The 20,874-nt window shown below is 43.0% G+C and overlaps 1 protein-coding gene across 5 annotated transcripts in view; it reads right to left on the bottom strand.

Annotated features, from left to right (window-relative positions):
- The window catches only part of farp2 (FERM, RhoGEF and pleckstrin domain protein 2), a 94,673-nt gene extending 73,830 nt beyond the window's left edge, over positions 1 to 20,843 (bottom strand). For all 5 annotated transcript variants that reach the window (XM_045687959.2, XM_045687960.2, XM_045687961.2 and 2 more), the window contains exons 1-2: positions 20,704 to 20,843; positions 12,095 to 12,343 (exon numbers count right to left, since the gene is read on the bottom strand). In XM_045687959.2, the coding sequence (XP_045543915.1) occupies positions 12,095 to 12,295 (201 nt within the window). In that variant the 5' untranslated portion in view covers positions 12,296 to 12,343; positions 20,704 to 20,843. The remainder of the gene's footprint in view (positions 1 to 12,094; positions 12,344 to 20,703) is intronic.
- Between the last annotated feature and the right edge of the window lie 31 nt (positions 20,844 to 20,874).

Here is a 20,874-nt window from a genome sequence, read left to right as displayed (position 1 = left end):
ACTTCATGGCTAACGACGTGAGGGACTATGGTGGGCTGCTTGAAACATGTAGGTATTACAGACTCGGTCAGAGAGGTTGAAAATGTCAGTGACGACACTTGCCAGTTGGTCCACGCATGCTTTGAGTACATGTCCTGGTAATCCGTCTAGCCCCACGGCTTTGTGACTGTTGACCTGTTTAAAAGGTCTTGCTCACATTGGCTACCGAGAGCGTGATCATACAGTCGTCCAGAACAGCTGGTGCTCTCGTGCATGTTTCAATGTTGCTTGCCTCGAAGCGAGCGTAAAAGGCATTTAGCTCATGTGGTAGGCTCGCGTCACTGGGCAACTCGAGGCTGGGTTTCCCTTTGTAGTCCATAATAGTTTAAGCCATGCCACATCCGACGAGCTTTAGAGCCGGTGTAGTAGGATTCAATCTTAATCCTGTATTGATGCTTTGCTTGTTTGATGGCTCGTCTGAGGCCATAGCGGGATTTCTTATTAGCGTCCAGATTAGTGTCCAGCACCTTGAAAGCGGCAGCTCTAGACGTTAGCTCGATGCAGACGTTGCCTGTAATCCATGGCTTCTGGTTGGGATATGTACGTACAGTCACTGTGGGGACGACGTCGATGCACTTATTGATGAAGCCGATGACTGAGGTGGTATACTCCTCAATGCCATTGGATGAATCCCGGAACATATTCCAGTGTGTGCTAGCAAACAGTCCTGTAGCGTAGCATCCTTGTCATCTGACCACTTCCGTATTGAGTGAGTCACTGGTACCTCCCGTTTTAGTTTTTGCTTGTAAGCAGGAGAATAGAAATATGGTCAGATTTACCAAATGGAGGGTGAGGGAGAGCTTTATATGCATCTGTGTGTGGAGTAAAGGTGGTCCAGAGTTTTTTTCCCTCTGATTGCACATGTGACATGCTTCCTGCATTAAAGTCCCCTGCCACTAGGAGTGCCACTTCTGGATGATCATTGTCTTGTTTGCTTATGGCATTAAACAGCTGGTTGAGTGCGGCCTTTGTGCCAGCATCGGTTTGTGGTGGTAAATAGATGGCTACGAATAATATAGATGAGAACCCTCTTGGTAGATAGTGTGGTCTACAGCTTATCATAAGGTACTCTACCTCAGGCAAGCAATACCGAGACTACTTTAATATTAGGACATCGCACACCTGCGGTTGACAAATAGACACGTCTGGTAAGCCTCGTCTTACCAGACGTAGCTTCTCTGTCCTGCCGGTTAATGGAAAATCCCACTAGCTCAATATTATCCGTGTCGTTGTTCAGCCACAACTCGGTGAAACATAAGATATTATAGTTAATGTCCCCGTTGGTAGTATAATCTTGATCGTAGGTTATTCTTTTTATTTTCCAATGATTGCACGTTGGGCAATAGAATGGATGGCAGTGGAGGTTTACTCACTCTCCGCCCCATTTTTCTACGTCTTTTCTTCACGCAAATGAAAGCATTATATCCTTCTCGTCGGACTCTTTAAAGAAAAACTATTTGTTCAGTTCGAGGTGAGTAATCGCTGTGCTGATGTCCAGAACTTATTTTCAGTCATAACAGACAGTAGCAGCAACATTAAGTACAAAATAAGTTACAAACAACGCAAAAAAAACAAAAACAAAAAAAAAAAAAGTACAAATAGCACAGTTGTTTAGGAGCACGTAAAATGTCAGCCGTCCCCTCCGGCGCCATTCACCTGGTCAGTTCATGTAATCGAAAGAGCAGGTGTTCCTAATGTTTTGTACACTCCGTGTATAAAGTCAAGGCAATTTATTAATTACTCAAGCACGTGGAAATTGTAGTTAGAATGTACTTGAATACAGATGAAAATAATGGCACCACTCAATTTGGAGTTATAACGACAGCACAGTTGAGCATTCCTACTGGTTTTGTTGTACTCAGCTATTCTTTGGCTTTGAGAGGAGGGCATTCACACCGATGTAGCAGATGACATGGGACAGCCTATCACATTATGAGAACAGCTAGCTACTATTAAATCAAATCAGATGTTAGATAATCGTAACACTTACCCCACTCCGCTTTGTTCGAGGTGCGTAGAATGCCACTGGTGGGACCGCTGTATCCCTCAGGAAAAACTCTTACCGCTCCTCAGTTCCATCCTCTTATAATAGTCCCCCGGTAAAAATAAATAAAATACCGGCGCAAACTAGCTAATATTACTAACTCTGAGGAGTGTTATCTATATTCAGGGAAACTAACCATACTTTTAAAATCGGTCTGGATCATTTAATGGAAGTTTGTGAAAGATTACAGCCTACCACTTCTTTGGGTTTGACATTTCAAGTTTTTACAGCACACCCACAAACCATATTGGACAAGTGATTGTTGTCCGTCAATGTGACAAGTCTCATCACACTTAGCTACGTGGACTAGCTTGATACTTGCTGACGTAAGCTAGCAAAATAGCTTGAAAATATTGCTTTGGGCGAGCAATGGCAGTCTGTTGATGTCCTCTTGCCACACTTGATATCTCGCAAACACGTTCATAACTGCCACTGTCCTGATGTCTCAGCAAGCCAGCTGTGTTGACACTCATGCACAGACTATCCTTGCACCCACCGTCACAGCGGATGAATGAAATGCATAGTTCTGAGAAAATCGTTTTTTTTTTTTAATGTATGGTTTTCCAAAACTACTAACGTCATAATCAAATGATGATTTAATATATACTTAGAGTACAAAGTGGGGGATGGGGACGAAGTATCCATGACTTCGTCTGACTCTGGGCAATTAGGAAATTACCCCAAATCCCAATGTACCAAAGTAACCCTTTAATCCTGACATTGTGATATCCCTGTTCGGAAAACCATATGTCAAGCATGCACATGCCTTGAGGCTCGTCATGCCAGGGGAAGAAGGTTCCATAAAATTCAGAGCTTCGATTGTGTCACCCTTCAGCAGTTCACGATTAAGCAAAACATGGTTGAACTGAACTCAAATAAAAATAGGGGGGAAAAGCAGATTAAACAATTACAGCAGAATCTTCATGTGACTCACAACACATGCTTTTATATACTATGAGCTCCACTTTCTACATGTCCTAAATAAACTTCTGCTGGTTTCACAAAATAAGAAACTCATGAAATCAATACTGGAACAGCCTCTCCTCTCCGGGCTGAAACTAGTCACTGAATGGGTTAAAAATTTAAATGATCAGTTGTTGAAATTCCTTGGCAACAATTCCTGTGGGGCTTCTCTAAGCAGCTTCACTCAAATTCATCCCCTCCCCCTTCCTCTAGGGCCCCAAACTCAGACACAACTGGTCTTTAAAACACCACAGGCCGCCCCTCTCTCCTCCTCTCTCCTCCCCCTCCTGTGTCCCCCACTTGGTTGTCAACCTCACTATTTATGTACTTGTTTGCTAATGCTGAGCTAGTCCTGTCTACCCCACCTCCCTGTCCCTCATGCTGAGCTAGCCCTGTCTACCCCACCTCCCTGTCCCTCATGCTGAGCTATCCCTGTCTACCCCACCTCCCTGTCCCTCATGCTGAGCTAGCCCTGTCTACCCCACCTCCCTGTCCCTCATGCTGAGCTAGCCTGTCTACCCCACCTCCCTGTCCCTCATGCTGAGCTATCCCTGTCTACCCCACCTCCCTGTCCCTCATGCTGAGCTAGTCCTGTCTACCCCACCTCCCTGTCCCTCATGCTGAGCTAGTCCTGTCTACCCCACCTCCCTGTCCCTCATGCTGAGCTAGTCCTGTCTACCCCACCTCCCTGTCCCTCATGCTGAGCTAGTCCTGTCTACCCCACCTCCCTGTCCCTCATGCTGAGCTAGCCCTGTCTACCCTACCTCCCTGTCCCTCATGCTGAGCTATCGCTGTCTACCCCACCTCCCTGTCCCTCATGCTGAGCTAGTCCTGTCTACCCCACCTCCCCGTCCCTCATGATGAGCTAGTCCTGTCTACCCCACCTCCCCGTCCCTCATGCTGAGCTAGTCCTGTCTACCCCACCTCCCTGTCTACCCCACCTCCCCGTCCCTCATGCTGAGCTAGTCCTGTCTACCCCACCTCCCCGTCCCTCATGCTGAGCTAGTCCTGTCTACCCCACCTCCCTGTCCCTCATGCTGAGCTAACCCCGTCTACCCCACCTCCCTGTCCCTCATGCTGAGCTAGCCCTGTCTACCCCACCTCCCTGTCTACCCCACCTCCCTGTCCCTTATGCTGAGCTAGCCCTGTCTACCCCACCTCCCTGTCTACCCCACCTCCCTGTCCCTTATGCTGAGCTATCCCCGTCTACCCCACCTCCCTGTCCCTCATGCTGAGCTAGCCCTGTCTACCCCACCTCCCTGTCCCTCATGCTGAGCTATCCCCGTCTACCCCACCTCCCCGTCCCTCATGCTGAGCTAGTCCTGTCTACCCCACCTCCGTCTACCCCACCTCCCCGTCCCTCATGCTCAGCTAGTCCTGTCTACCCCACCTCCCCGTCCCTCATGCTGAGCTAGTCCTGTCTACCCCACCTCCCTGTCTACCCCACCTCCCCGTCCCTCATGCTGAGCTAGTCCTGTCTACCCCACCTCCCTGTCTACCCCACCTCCATGTCCCTCATGCTGAGCTAGTCCCGTCTACCCCACCTCCCTGTCCCTCATGCTGAGCTAGCCCCGTCTACCCCACCTCCCCGTCCCTAATCCTGAGCTAGCCCCGTCTACCCCACCTCCCCGTCCCTAATGCTGAGCTAGTCCCGTCTACCCCACCTCCCCGTCCCTAATGCTGAGCTAGTCCCGTCTACCCCACCTCCCCGTCTACCCCACCTCCCCGTCTACCCCACCTCCCCGTCTACCCCACCTCACTGTCCCTAATGCTGAGCTAGTCCTGTCTACCCCACCCCTCTCCAGTCCCGCATTCTCACACCGCTTGGTTCCACAGCCCACCCAGTCGCCCCCTGCTTGCACGGCGAGTTGGAGTAGCGAGCTGAGAAGTGGAGAAGGCCAGCAAAGAGAGGGGCAGGCTGGGGCTGGCTGGATAAAAGAACCCTGTGTTCCCTGCCCTGCCTCCCTGGCCAGACACCACAAGGATGGGCTTTATCCTGTTTCTCTAGGTATAGGAGGGGCCCGGAGCCCTGGACAAGAACCATACAGGCTAATGTGTGACTGTGCTGACATTGACCATGCCAGCTACCTGCAGCTGTGGACCAGACCAGAGGCAGTACACAGAACATCAAAGCATCAGATTCCTGCTTGGATTTGTAGCCCTGGTTAGATTTGTAGCCCTGGTTGGATTTGCAGCCCTGGTTGGATTTGCAGCCCTGGTTGGATTTGCAGCCCTGGTTGGATTTGCAGCCCTGGTTGGATTTGTAGCGGATGGCAGTTTGTTGAAGGGCACAGCAATTTGAAACATCAAACACTGCAATTTAGTATTTATTTATGCACTAAATCCACATGGGAAAATTTCAAGCAAGATTAAATTACAAGCCATAGTAGCTATAAAGCGTAGAGTATTAAAGTTGTGCTGATCATATCCTCATCCTGTCTCATGGGTAATTTGTCAGCAAAAAAGCACAGATCTAGATGTATTTCCTAGTTGACTAATAATTCAAGGTATATACCTACTTTCTGATAAATCATTACTCCATATACTTCTAGAAACATAGAATTAGGTATTACTACTACAAACACATTAGCCAGCTATCTTAAATGAAAGTCAATGGCACGTTAGGAAACTACAAGTTTAGAAGAACAACTGCACGTTAAGAAAGGAACATTCTGTCTTAGAGAGCTACATTAGTATCCCACCCCCAGTGTCACTGAGCAGAGAGAGGTGGGAAAAAAATACCCAATTGTTATACTTGAGTAAAGATACCTTAATAATAAATTACCCTTGTAAAAGTAAAAAATCATCCAGTAAAATTCTACTTGACTAAAAGTATTTGGTTTGAAATAGTAAATTTACATTATAGTCATTTAGCAGACGCTCTTATTCAGAGCAACTTACAGTAGTGAATGCATACATTTCATACATTTTTTTTTCTTCCGTAGTATCAAAAGAATGATAATATGTAATAGCTAAAATATACTTAAGTATCAAAAGTAAAAATCATTTTAAATTCCTTATATTAAGCAAGACCCCCCCCCCCCCCCTCCATTTACAGATAGCCAAGGGAACACTCAGACATCATTTACAAACAAAGGATGTGTTTAGTGAGTCCACCAGATCAGAGGCAGTAGGGATGACCAGGGATGTTCTCTGTTTAGTGAGTACACCAGATCAGAGACAGTAGGGATGACCAGGGATGTTCTCTGTTTAGTGATTCACCAGATCAGAGGCAGTAGGGATGAAAAATAAAATTCTCTAGGTTCAATCATGCGTTAATGAAATACCATGCAATTTAAAGTTGTGTTTGTATCGTGTGTCCTGCAGCATATGATTATGACTATGATTATGAAGTGTCCGTCTCAGCAGCGTTACCGGCTGTTACATCGTCTCAGCAGCTTTACCGGCTGTTACATCGTCTCAGCAGCGTTACCGGTTGTGATCTCGTCTCAGCAGCGTTACCAGCTGTGATCTCGTCTCAGCAGCGTTACCAGCTGTGATCTCGTCTCAGCAGCGTTACCAGCTGTGATCTCGTCTCAGCAGTGTAATGGTTAGTGTTGTTATATTGTCTCGGCAGTGTCCCCATGCTACATCTCGGGCTCCCGAGTAGCACAGCGGTCTAAGGCACTGCAACTCAGTGCTAGAGGCGTCACTACAGACACCCTGGTTCAAATCCAGGCTGTATCACAACCGGCCATGATTGGGAGTCCAATAGGGCGGCACACAATTGGCCCAGTGTCGACCGGGTTTGGTGTCATTGTAAATAAGAATTTGTTCTTAACCGATTTGCCTGGTTAAATAATGGTTCAATAAAAAAAATATTAAAAATTCAAAAAATCTGGGTCATGGCTGTTATATTGTCTCAGCAGTGTCCCCATGACAAGATTTGCTTAGAATTCCATGATATTATTTTATAGTATGAAGAATACAATTGAACACAGCTGAATAAACTATAAAGGATATTTTCTCCAAACTATGAGGGAGTGCTCACATGCGGCTATTCTGTGTTGATCGGTTAAAAAAGAAATAGGTCCTCCTATATGCTTCATTTAGAGTTATTTATGTAACTTTAGTTGTGATACAAACATTGGCCAATATGTTTTGTTGATGTTTAATACATTGGAAGGCTGCATGATGCAACTAATGACTTGAAGAAAGTTCAATGGAAAACATGACCTCCGCATTGTTGTTTTTTGCGCCGGTTGCACACACTTCATCAGTTTGACAAGCACTTGATAATGCCTCGAATTTCCCAGGGACATCCCCTTTTTGTGTCCGTAATGCCGCCGCCCCCCCCCCAAAATCCATGCCTTTTGCAGCCAGTGGCCGTTGTGCTTTGGGCTGAATATAATAATTATAATTCCCTTCTCCTAGCTCCAAAGCACCTCTCACTCCATGGCTCCCTCAGATATCTCAACTCTTATTAGCCAATGCCCGTCATGTGATCGGGTCTTTCTCACAGGCTACAAGTGAAGACAGACAGAACGCAACAGCGCCCGTCTTTATTGAATTCTGAGGCGCATGTTGAAGATGTTGGAAAAACTGTCCACATTTATTTTGTCATCGAACAAGAAGAGTAGGCCTAAAGAATAGCAAAAACACTAGTCTATGTCAATCTACTATCCCTCATTGTACAAATTTCGACCTATTCTATTCTGTGCGAGAAATAAATATTCCAAACAGTCTGGGACAGTTGTGGGATGCGATAAATGCCAAATGAATACAACCACTAGCATAAAAAAAAGTTTAAAAACGAGTAGGCTGAGGCTGACACAACAGATCAAAACGTTTAGCTTAAAACCTCTTACATCTAGACGTTCCGCTAGCGGAACACCTGCTCCAATATCCAATGATAGGCGCGGCGCGAATTACAAATTCCTCAAAACCCCAAACTTCCATTTTTCAAACATATGACTATTTTACACCATTTTAAAGACAAGACTCTCCTTTATCTAACCACACTGTCCGATTTCAAAAAGGCTTTACAGCGAAAGCAAAACATTAGATTATGTCAGCAGAGTACCCAGCCAGAAATAATCAGACACCCATTTTTCAAGGTAGCATATAATGTCACAAAAAACAAAACCACAGCTAAATGCAGCACTAACCTTTGATGATCTTCATCAGATGACACGCCTAGGACATTATGTTATACAATACATGCATGTTTTGTTCAATCAAGTTCATATTTATATCAAAAACCAGCTTTTTACATTAGCATGTGACGTTCAGAGCTAGCATTCCCACCGAACACTTCCGGTGAATTTACTAAATTACTCACGATAAACGTTCACAAAAAACATAACAATTATTTTAAGAATTATAGATACAGAACTCCTTTGTGCAATCGAGGTGTCCGATTTTAAAATAGCTTTTCGGTGAAAGCACATTTTGCAATATTCTGAGTAGATAGCCCGGCCATCACAGCTAGCTATTTTGACACCCACCAAGTTTAGCCCTGACCAAACTCCGATTTACTATTAGAAAAGTTTGATTACCTTTGCTGTTCTTCGTCAGAATGCACTCCCGGGACTTCTACTTCAACAACAAATGTTGGTTTGGTTCCAAATAATCCATAGTTATATCCAAATAGTGGCGTTTTGTTCGTGCGTTCAAGACACTATCCGAAGGGTGACGAAGGGTTACGCGCCCGACGCGTTTCGTGCCAAAAAAATTCTAAATATTCCATTACCGTACTTCGAAGCATGTCAACCGCTGTTTAAAATCAATTTTTATGAGATTTTTCTCGTAAAAAAAGCGATAATATTCCGACCGGGAGTCGTTGTTTTCGTTCAAAGACGAAAGAATAAAAACATGGTGTCGCCTCGTGCACGCGCCTCCAGTCTCTGTTCGACCACTATCCAAATGCGCTACTGTTTTTCAGCCAGGGCCTGCAAAGTCATCATTCAACGTTTTGCCGCCTTCTGAGAGCCTATGGGAGTCGTAGGAAGTGTCACGTTACAGCAGAGATCCTCAGTTTTCAATAAAGAGAGTGTAGAAGGCCAAGAAATGGTCAGAGAGTGCACTTCCTGTAAGGAATCTTCTCAGGTTTTGGCCTGCCAAATGAGTTCTATTATACTCACAGACACCATTCAAACCGTTTTAGAAACTTTGGAGTGTTTTCTATCCAAAGCTAATAATTATATGCATATTCTAGTTTCTGGGCAGGAGTAATAATCAGATTAAATCGGGTACGTTTTTTATCCGGCCGTGAAAATACTGCCCCCTATCCATAACAGGTTAAACATTTTGATAAACTAATAGGCTATTTCTTCACATAAGCGCAGCAATGCGTACACAGCAGTAGGCTATAAGTGCGAATGTTCCAAAATAAATACATGTGTGAAAAAAACATTCTCAAAAGTTACCGCAAAATGTGATTATGCATGTAATGCTTAGATTATAAAAGGTGCATTTTTATGGAGAAATTTCTCACCAAACATCTCTTTCCCTCAATCCTGACTAGTCTCCGCTGAAAAACATCCCCACAGCATGATGCTGCTACCACCATGCTTCACCGTAGGGATGGTGCCAAGTTTCCTCCAGGTGTTACGCTTAACATTCGAGCCAAAGAGTTCAATCTTGGTTTCATCAAACCAGAGAATCTTGTTTCTCATGGTCTGAGATTCCTTTAGGTGCCTTTTGGCAAACTTCAAGTGGGCTGTTATGTGGCTTTTATTGAGGAGTGGCTTCCGTCTGCCCACTACCATAAAGGCCTGATTGGTGGAGTGCTGCAGAGATGTTTGTCCTCCTGGAAGGTTCTCCCATCTCCACAGAGGAACTCTGGAGGTCTGTCAGAGTGAGTAAAGATAAGCAATGTGCTTCATATTAGGAAAGTTGATAAATAAATACAAATATAGTAGTCCTAGCCTACAGAAAGCTGATGGGAACCTCCTCTTTTTAATAGAGGCCATCACTCTCTTCTCTCTCGCAATTGCATAGCCTATAGAAATGTTGCGCAACATTAGCTCTCAAGAAGTGTTTGATTCGATTTGCGATTACATTTGCATTGATGTCAGACACTTTGGTTTTACTAAGCAGTTAGCAAGTTTGTTAGGATACTAATGACCATCGGCAGCATCAGAGCTTGGAGAAGCCTAGTTACCGTGACTAAACGGTCATGTGGAATTTGACTGCCTTCATGACTCGTGACTGCCAGTGTGGCGGTAATATAGTCACCGCAACAGCCCTAGTGGCAACTGACTCAGAGTCCTTCAGTGTTAATTCATAGTGGAAACTCTACTTGGATGGATTTTCTCCCTCCAGAGAGCAGGAAACGTGGCGTGATGTAGTGACTTCCTCATCACTTCCTATTAGCCTAGTGAATGAGGTCCTGCAACCACCAAGCCAGAGACAGCAAGCCCAACCAACCACCAAGCCAGCCCAACCAACCACCAAGCCAGCCCAACCAACCACCAAGCCAGCCCAACCAACCACCAAGCCAGCCCAACCAACCACCAAGCCAGCCAGACAGGCAGAGCCAGCGAATCAGCCACCCAGGGAGACAGGCAGGCAGAGGATAGACAGACAGCAAGCCAGCCACAAATACAAGACAAGTGGGGAGCTAAAACCTTACGCAAGACAGCAGCAAATCATTATCTAAGGCTAGCCTAAGAGCCAGTCCATCAGAACCCAATTTATTATTACTTCTATTATGTCCTGGTATAATTAGCAGGGTAAAACTCCCTTAGCCAGAGTTAATTTTAATTACCAGTAGCTTGAGTAGGAGACACTAGAGAGTAACCATGCATTAGATTTCAGTGGTGGCCTCGACTATTGACAGGGTCAAAGCCAGTGTCTGTCCCCTCACCAGCCACCCACCACAACATGATACAAAATACTGGCCTACCACTAGCACCTCTGTGGTTACAGGCTAGAAAAAGCATAAGGAGCTAAAGTCATGCTTCGCACTTGAGTGACAACTGGACTAACAAAAACAAAACCTTTGTAGAAAACCTAAACTCCTCAAATATACAGCTATGACATTGCCTCATAGCCATAGTCTTGTGTGTGAACTGTAAAACCGTGCTTGCATGTGTAAAGAAAACCGTGACAGACACATGCTTCCTCTCTCTTCCATCTCTGCATAGTGATTTACAGTTTACCTGACAGTATTTGAGAGAGGTCTAATTGACATCGTTGTCCGCTCAACTTGACACAGTGTGCTGTGACACGACTACGGGCCAGAGACAAGAGGAATCAGCACAGACTGGAGGAACATCAAAGTACAGGAAGGATGGATGTCTTGGTCAGGTGGAAAAGGAACGGGTAAGGAAATGTGGCCATCATATTGCAGTCATGACCACACCTCACTGACCGGGCTACACCAAACGACCGGTCCACACCGACCGGCCACTGACCGGGCTACACCAAACGACCGGTCCACACCGACCGGGGCTACACCAAACTGCCAAACCACAGGGCAGCGAGGCACAGATCACAGCCACAGTAGGGACAACAGTGCACTGGTGAGTAACAGTAGCATTAACAGTAATAGAATACAGTAACACCAGGGTCATCCCAGCTCCATAGTGTAAAACAGAATACAGTAACACCAGGGTCATCCCAGCTCCATAGTGTAAAACAGAATACAGTAACACCAGGGCATCCCAGTACAGCTGAACTCTATTGTGTTAATCAGACTAAAGTAACACCAGGGTCATCCCAACAGTAAGCAGTCTTAAAGGGGGGTGGGAAGGGATTTGTGGACCAAAGCCATGTGGCAGCTGTCACCACCAGAGTCGGGGACTTGAGGACGACATGCTCTGCTGTTGTGCCTCTGCTACAGAATGGCTTCTGTTACTTGACAAAGAGGAAAGATACAGTTGCAATGGGATTTTTCTGACCAACAGAAAGTCATGCAATGCATTTTGATCTCCCCATAAATTTAACAAAATATGCATTTGAATTATTTAATTATGACAATATAATGCAGCTGCGTGGATCTGTTCTACAAGTGGTATCCAACTTCCCCTCTGAACATCAATAAAGAGTCGTCAAGGACTAGCATGACCGCAACGTGAATTAGTAGGTCTATGGGCAACTCACCTCCAAGTTGTAAAACTCCTGGGAGTCGTCCAGGCCCTGGACCCTGAGCTGTAGTCCTCTGCCTGGGCTCCTACCCCCGGGGCCCAAGGCATCACTGAGGCTCTGGCCCGGCTCCAAGGTACTGATCCCAGCATTGAACTGGGCCCCCAGCCGGGTGCCAGGGGTCTGTATGGCCCTGTAGGAACCCTCAATTTCACCCATGGCTGCTGCTCTCCCCTCACACCAACCAGCCCACTGGGTCCCTCACTCCTGCAGAGAGACATTCAGAACAGTTAAAGCAAGGACAAAGTAAATAGAAAAGTTTCAAATCTGGTGTGCTGAAAAAGGCGGCAACTAATGTAAATAGGCTTCTAGAATTAAGGATCTTCTGGCCTCAGGATAAATCAGATCTCATGCAGGTGGCATCTCTGCTTGACAACAAAAGATACAAGTATGTTTGATGCAGTGGTCAAATCAACATGTCAAACTGTTTACCACTGAAGAGAGAAAGAATTGGGTGAAAATGTATTGGCCAATGTTTATTAGACTTGGGCAGTGTACCATATACATCGTATCATTTGGAAATTGCCAAGGGAGGATTTTTTCAATACAGTTGAATCTATTTATTGAAAGTTTGTTTGATATATATACACATTTGAATATTTGTAGTTACTTTAAGTAAATACCTGCAGTCAACTTGTGCTATACGTTAGGAGATAGAGTTCTTCATTTCACCTGCCACAGTTTTTCCATTATGAAGCTTACCAGTAGTGTTTGTTTACAAGTACACAACGACGAGAGACCGGAGCCTTGTGAGTCACTCACTGTGGTGCAGCACGTGCCAGGTGATCTAGTAACAGTATGGAATTCACAGCTAAATGTTTACCAGCTAGACATCTTAGAACTATTAAGTTAACTGTCTAAAATGTTAAGGTATTACAAAAATCAAGCTTCACTTCAAAGCCTAACAGCAGAGAATCCCCTCCTGGATCAAGAGCCTTGCGGTCTAATATTTGTTATGTGCGTGCAGCAAACTGGGAGTAGCATTTTTGCAAGTAGTTTAGGTCGGAGACTGTAAAAAGGTTAGCATTTCGTTAGCATTCTAGCATTTGTACATGTACTTGTTAGCATTGCTAACCTTCGGATTCCAGAGGCTAAAGGGGTCCGCATGCTTTCCAACTGAAACATTTCGGTAGAGTTTGTGCATATATTTTGATGACATTTTGTGATGTTCTGGACTTCGGTGAGGGTTTTTCAGCTGTTCGGGCATACAATTTCCTGGAAGCAAGCCGAAGTTTGGAGCCGAAATCGACACCCCTTCGGTGATTGATCAACAGTAGGGATTTTACAATAAAGTTTGTCATTCAACAAGAGGTCGACCGATTAATCGGAATGGCCGATTAATTAGGGTCGATTTCAAGTTTTCATAACAATCGGTATTTTTGGCCACCGATTTGCCAATTTTTTTTTTTTAACTAGGCAAGTCAGATTAAGAACACATTCTTATTTTCAATGATGGCCTAGGAACGGGGGTTAACTGCCTTGTTCAGGGGGATTCGTTTTTGCAACCTTCCGGTTACTAGTCCAACGCTCTAACCACCTGCCTTACATTGCACTGCACGAGGAGCATGCATGGCAGGCTGACTACCTGTTACGCGAGTGCAGCAAGAAGCCAAGGTAAGTTGCTAGTTAGCATTAAACTTATATTATATTTTAAAAAAAAAATCTTAACATAATCACTAGTTAAACTAGTAATATCGTCAACCATGTGTAGTTATCTAACGTGTCCTGCGTTGCATATAATCGATGCAGTGCCTGTTAATTTCTCATCGAATCACAGCCTACTTCGACAAATGGGTGATGATTTAACAAGCGCATTTGCGAAAAAAGCACTGTCGTTGCACCAATGTACCTAACCATAAACATCAATGCCTTTCTTTAAAATCAAAACACAAGTATATCTTTTTAAACCTGCATATTTAGTTAATATTGCCTGCTAACATGAATTTGTGTCACTTCTCTAGCGTTCCGTGCAAGCAGTCAGGGTATATACAGCAGTTTGGGCCGCCTGGCTCATTGCGGACTGTGTGAAGTCCATTTATTCCTAACAAAGGCCGTAATTAATTTGCCAGAATTGTACATAATTATGACATAACATTGAAGGTTGTGCAATGTAACAGGAATATTTAGACTTAGGGATACCTCCCGTTAGATAAAATACGGAACAGTTCCGTATTTCACTGAAAAAAATAAACGTTTCGTTTTCGAAATGATAGTTTCCGGATTCGACCATATTAATGACCAAAGGCTCGTATTTATGTGTGTTATTATGTTATAATTAAGTCTATGATTTGATATTTGATAGAGCAGTCTGACTGAGCGATGGTAGGCAGCAGCAGGCTCGTAAGCATTCATTCAAACAGCACCTTCGTGCGTTTTGCCAGCAGCTCTTCGCAATTCTTCAAGCATTGCGCTGTTTATGACTTCAAGCCTATCAACTCCCAAGATTAGGCTGGTGTAACCGATGTGAAATGGCTAGCTAGTTAGCGGGTGCGCGCTAATAGCGTTTCAAACGTCACTCGCTCTGAGACTTGGGAGTAGTTGTTCCCCTTGCTCTACATGGGTAACGCTGCTTCGAGGGTGGCTGTTGTCGATGTGTTCCTGGTTCGAGCCCAGGTAGGAGCGAGGAGAGGGACGGAAGCTATACTGTTACGCTGGCAATACTAAAGTGCCAATAAGAACATCCAATAGTCAAAGGTATATGAAATACAAATGGTAGAGAGAGAAATAGTCCTATAATAACTACAACCCTGGGAATATTTTAGACTCATGTTAAAAGGAACCACCAGCTTTCAAATGTTCTCATGTTCTGAGCAAGGAACTTAAACGTTAGCTTTTTTACATGGCACATATTGCACTTTTACTTTCTTCTCCAACACTTTGTTTTTGCATTATTTAAACCAAATTGAACATGTTTCATTATTTATTTGAGGCTAAATTGATAGTATTTATGTATTATATTAAGTTAAAATAAGTGTTCATTCAGTATTGTTGTAATTGTCATTATTACAAATAAATAAATTAAAATAATAAAAAAATAAAAAGGCTGATTAATCGGTACCGGCTTTTTTTGGTCCTCCAATAATCGGTATCGACCTCTACAAGAGACCGCTTTCATGCACATTGGAATTTGCTGCCCCAACATCTTAGATGTAGATTGCGCGACTAAGATTTCTCCAGCAAAAATGGAAAATGAATGACAGATTTCTTGAGTCATCTTAGATTAACTCTGACTACGCCGTCTCAAAATGGACAAACGGTATCATTTCAGCTTTTTCCCCTCATTTTTCTAAGCGAAGGTCTTTTTAAGGGAGTATGCGAGCACAGTTCTTTGGTTGGACTAGCCAAGTTCAACCCTCTTGTTGCAATCATTGTGAGAGCAAGCTCTAAATTCGTCAGAAATCCACTGCGTTCATTTCTTCACACTCACAACAGTAAGTTAGCAGCTCGCCATATTTGTAAATATATTTTTTATATAATTACCTTGTAATGTCTTAAATTTTCCTGTTACGTTGAATAAAAAGTTAAACTCAAAATATTGTCAGATATGTTCTGGTATTACACGAGCTGGCTAGCCAGCTAATGTTAGATAGCTACATTAGCTAACAAGCTAACGCAAACCAAAACATTGTTTAGAGAAAGTTGCTTTTAGTGTCCTGGCTTGCTAGACTGACATAGCTATCCTAAATACATATTAAAATGGATGGGGTTTTTGGTGCAGAAAATAGAGTATGTAACATCACTATTTGGACCAGGCTGCTGCGATGTCATGCAGACTGCCATTTTTGTGTTTATAGTTTTTAATAAATGATAAGGACAAGTTTGATGTCAGACAACAATTGAATGTTGATTTTGTTAATACGTGCCCAAGACGGTAAGATGTAAGGTGACGTTTATACTGCGGGGTTGGCAGGACTTTTAAATACATTACCGCAATCACGACTAGGTTGGTTGCAGGAAATAAAAGTACAGGCTTCGTTGCCAGTAATACCTATCAAATATAAAGAAAAGTCGGCAAAAAGTTACAGAGAAACAGTCTGTTTGAAAGGTGAGAGACTAGACAATTTAAAAAAGGTTTTAGGGTTCTTCATTAAATACGTTTAAAAGCCCAGTGCAGTCAAACATGATTTTTCCTGTGTTTTATATATATATATATATATAAAGGTTGGGATAAAATTGAGAAAATGATCATGCCCTTTTAGTGTAAGAGCTGTTTGAATAGAACGCCTGAAATTTCAGCCTGTTTTGGTGGGATGGAGTTTTGGCCTGCCTGGTGATATCACTAGGCGGTAAATTAGTTAAAACACCAATAAAGAAGAGAGTTCTAAACCTCTCTTGCCAATAACAGCTAGTTTTCCCATTTTACTCTCCTCACTAAGACAACTCCCAGACAGCCCTAGCAAAATTGTTGCTTGAGAAATTGTTGCTTAACTTTGCTAAGGAAGCTATTTGTGATTCTTTTCGGCCATTTTAAAATAAAAAAATTAAATAAAAAATAAATCACAGTAAGTTACTTAACTTTACCTAGAAAGGATTTGATATCGTGCTATAAAAAAAAACAGCTGCATTGGAACTTAAGGTTGAGGTATTTCTGGATGACTCATACAAAAACCCCACACAAAATCAAAGGTCATATCTGGAATTGAGATAGCAATATTTGTTTTTCACTCTGTCTAATGAATTGGCTAAACACAGCCTCTTGACATCAGAAAAATACAAAGGGGAAATGACTACTTTCACCTTTACAACCATTCATCACACAGTGACAAGTGTGTAGGAGGGTACCAATGAGGTACGGTTAGGATATCTTGCATACCTTATCATTGCCTGCCCTGATTTACCCTCTACAATCAAACAAACCAAATTCCTTCTCAAACTTCTGTAGAAAATGCATTACGTTTACTCGGTAGATTACGTTTGCTCTGACTCAGTACATTTATTAGCAGTAGAGACTAACACGATTTAGGGCCAACTTGCTAAGAAAAAAAAAGACAAAACTACCCATTTGCAGAAATAAGAAACAAAATTATAGAACGCTAATGGATTTATAATAAGAAGGGAAGTGAAAACAGCATCATTGTCATCAACATGGAGACTGAATGCAAGCGGTCTCGTGGTGGAAGAAAAACAAAATGCGCTCGTTGAGTGACGGGGCCAAGGTCTGTGTGGAAACCGTAGAGAGCTACCCCAGGCCAACCCTAACCCGGATGACGCTGGGCCAATGTGCGCCGCCCTATGGGACTCCCAATCACGGCCGGTTGCGATACAGCCTGTAATTGAACCAGGGTCTGTAGTAGCACTGAGATGCAGCGCCTTAGACCACAGTGCCACTCGGTAGCGCCATATCACATTTAACAACCCAAACATTCAAATACCATTATAGAAAGTAAAGTAAAAAGCCAAACCGGTATGTGCATCAATACCGGTAGATCGTTAAATTAGGCATACCGCCCACCCCTAGCAGTATAGCAACAGTTGGACCTGCCATCATTCACTTTGAACTGGACTGTGTGTTTACTGGCAGTTGAAAGAGCATGACTTTAGATCATTAGAACACATTAGCCAAAAGCCACAAAATACACCTGGAAGGATTTCAGCAAATATGTCAATACCACTTGGGAGTCCTCTTACAGTTGAGAACATTACAGTCCAATTGATCAAACAACCATAAAATAAGGTAGGCCCTCTCTTCCTCAGTTAATCACAAGAACAAGATGGACAACTAATGCAAGCCAGAGCAAGATGAGTTCAAATCTAACGAGGGAACATCAGATAAACCCTCAGCTTGCCTGCCAATGCATGCTTTTCCCAACCCACGTTCTGAGAACTGAATGGGAACTTGCCTGACTGCCCACCTATTTGATCGATGCCAAATACATTTGAGTGACAACTAAGGGTGCGTTCGTCAACTGCCTCCAGTGTGTCAGTGTGTGCTCCGAGTCATTCGTATAGTCAGAGCGCTTCACTGTCCGAGCGTTCAGAGCGCACATTGGATGCTCTGGCCGAGGAGGAGTAGGGTTAATCCGAGCGATCCTCACAACGGCAGTCAAGCACCCAAGCTAACTGTCTAACGTTGGCTAGCTTGCTAGTTACTTCCAGATAAATGAGAGAACACCTCACTCTGACCATTTAAAAATCGCACTAGCAGAGGTTGTTAACTAGGCTGTATTCATGTTATTTCGTGACGAACTGTGCTGCTGACAACAATTGTACAACTTTTTTTTGTTGCCAACTTTTACTGACACCGGTCATATTTAGCGGGTGTTGCGCGTTCATGAATTCATCAGTTATTCTGCACTCTGGCACACTCAGACGAGAGTGCTCTGAAAACGGAGTAGCCAGAGTGACTTTACGAAAGCAAGAGAAATGCTAACCGCATAACAGTTGTTCAAGTTCAGCATAACTAGCTAGCAAACCAATTCACCATTTTTGCACTACCAAGAAATGTATTGGTGAATTATATTAGTCATGCATTGAACTGCATCCATCTATTCTGCCAACAATGTCTTACTGTAAGTCATGGAATTTTGAGTCAAATAGAATCTATTTTTAAAACTTCTTATAAAGGGTGCGTTCGTAAAGTCGCTCTGGCTATCTACGCCGATTTCAGAGCACTCTCGTCTGAGTGTGCCACAGTGCAGAATAACTGACGAATTTACGAACGCGCAACACCCGTTGAATATGAACGATGTCAGTAAAAGTCGGCAAAAAAGCGTCATGAAATTATTGCCAATGGCACAGTTGCAGTCACCAACGGTCTGGATAACAACAACAGCCTAACCAGCTCTGCTAGGGAGAGTAAAATGGTCAGAGTGAGTTGTTCCCTCATTTGTGTCTGGATCTAGCTAGCACGCTAGCCAACGTTAGCCAGTTAGCTTGGATGCTTGACTGCCGTTGTGAGGTCAGAAAGTTCAGATCAACGCAATTCATCGTCCACAATGCACTCGGGAACGCTCCGAGAGCGAAACGCTCTGAATTTACAAACAGACAATGTGACAATGCTCAATTTACAAAACGCCCAGAGCGCATTCTGACACACCAGATTGAATTTACAAACACACCCAAAAGTTGTATTGTAGCATAAACTGGGAATTTTATATTTTTGACTGATATGATACAAATAGACAAAGTAGTTCAAATGCTGTCAGTAACACATTAAAAAAAGTGAAAAATATGACAACTTTGATTTAAAAAAAAATATCATAATTATGCTTTTAGATTCAAATGTCAACAATTCTTCCTCCAAAGGACTATTCAATTGATTCCATTTAATAAAAATGCCCCAAATAATTGTATTTTTTTTTTGCCTGGGTTTCGTGAGGAATCAGTCATAAGACCTAAACCGAATTGATTTTATTCATTCAAATCAATATCTAATTTCCCAAGGAACCCTGTCTGTCATTCAATGAGTTGAGAGTTTATTTCAGATGAGAAAAGTTTGGACTGAAATAGCACTAGGTTTAGAGTCTCAGTCCATTAAAATACAACAGAACATTTTATATGAAAATAATAATTATAAAAAAAAAGGTTTAAAAAAAATGTTTTTATTCCCCATGCCTTTTGTTTTATATTTTAGTGCCTTTCTATTTCTGATATAATTATTTCCGTTGAGGCATTTTTTTGTGGGAAGCCATAGGGTTGGTTGGCAGAGACGCTTGGCACTCTTAGGTCTCAAACTCTCAGCCAGAACACGTCGACACAATGTAGTAGGCTTTCTCCACACTGTCCGTGTAGGACTTAGGCCTTTGCTTATTAACATTGTCTTGACAATACATCTTCATGCAATTGATTGACTACGTGTTAGCTATGGCGCATGAATGAAGTCAAAATCAGAACTTGTGTGAAAAGAAAAGCAACAGGTAACGTTAGTAGTGAATAAGTGGCTCCTCCGTCTGAGGCCTCGCGGTTACTCCTCAGTTTGCGTCAGTGGTTCAATGCGTTGCAGATAAACTCAAAACCATGTCTGCCCTGTCCATATTCCTAAGGATTTAGATTTTTTTGAATATATTGGATTTCTAATGAATTCTGCATGTTGCACCCAGGAGAATCCCTGGCCAACCCCACGCCCATAAATGATACTTTTATTTGGTCCAACGTACGACCGGACATTTTACGTGCAAAACGATTTCATTTGACATCGTGGTCGATAAAAAGCACATGTGTATTAAAACGTTAATGAAAATGATCAGTGATTGACCTACATATGCTACACGATATCCGATGGGAAAGTTAAACAAATTAACTTATAGTAAGCTGCTGGTTATAACTGCTTTTGTAATCAAAGTTAATTATAGTGGCCATGAGATTGTTGTGATAGTTTATTTTAACTTGCGCTAAGAAGCAATCAAGAGCCTCAAAGTGACATTTACTGTTCGTTATAATTTATGCCGAAGAAAAACTTAGGTTACACCGAAGAGAAGCCTACATAAAAGCATGCATTCCCCACTGATTGAGTAACTTCAGAACGGTCGTTACTTTGTATCTTTCTGTAGTATATTTGATAAATCAATGTTTCAACAAAAAAAGTAACAACAGTAAATTGCAACAATAAAAAAAAAAAGAGATCGTACCTTCTGTCCTTCGTCTTGAAATACTGGAACTCCAATAATGAGTAAGATATACTGGATCTGTCTCCGGGAAAAGCTCGCAGCCACAAGACACTTTGTCATTGGACAGAACACAACTAATTCGCTCTCTTATTGGTTCAGATTGTATTTGATAGGTCCTTTACGATTGGTGAA

This window comes from Salmo salar, chromosome 10 (genome assembly GCF_965601325.2).
Source record: "Salmo salar chromosome 10, fSalSal1, whole genome shotgun sequence".
Classification (NCBI taxonomy): domain Eukaryota; kingdom Metazoa; phylum Chordata; class Actinopteri; order Salmoniformes; family Salmonidae; genus Salmo; species Salmo salar.
Note: the sequence above shows the minus strand (reverse complement) of the source record. Positions and strands in the feature narration are given on the sequence as shown.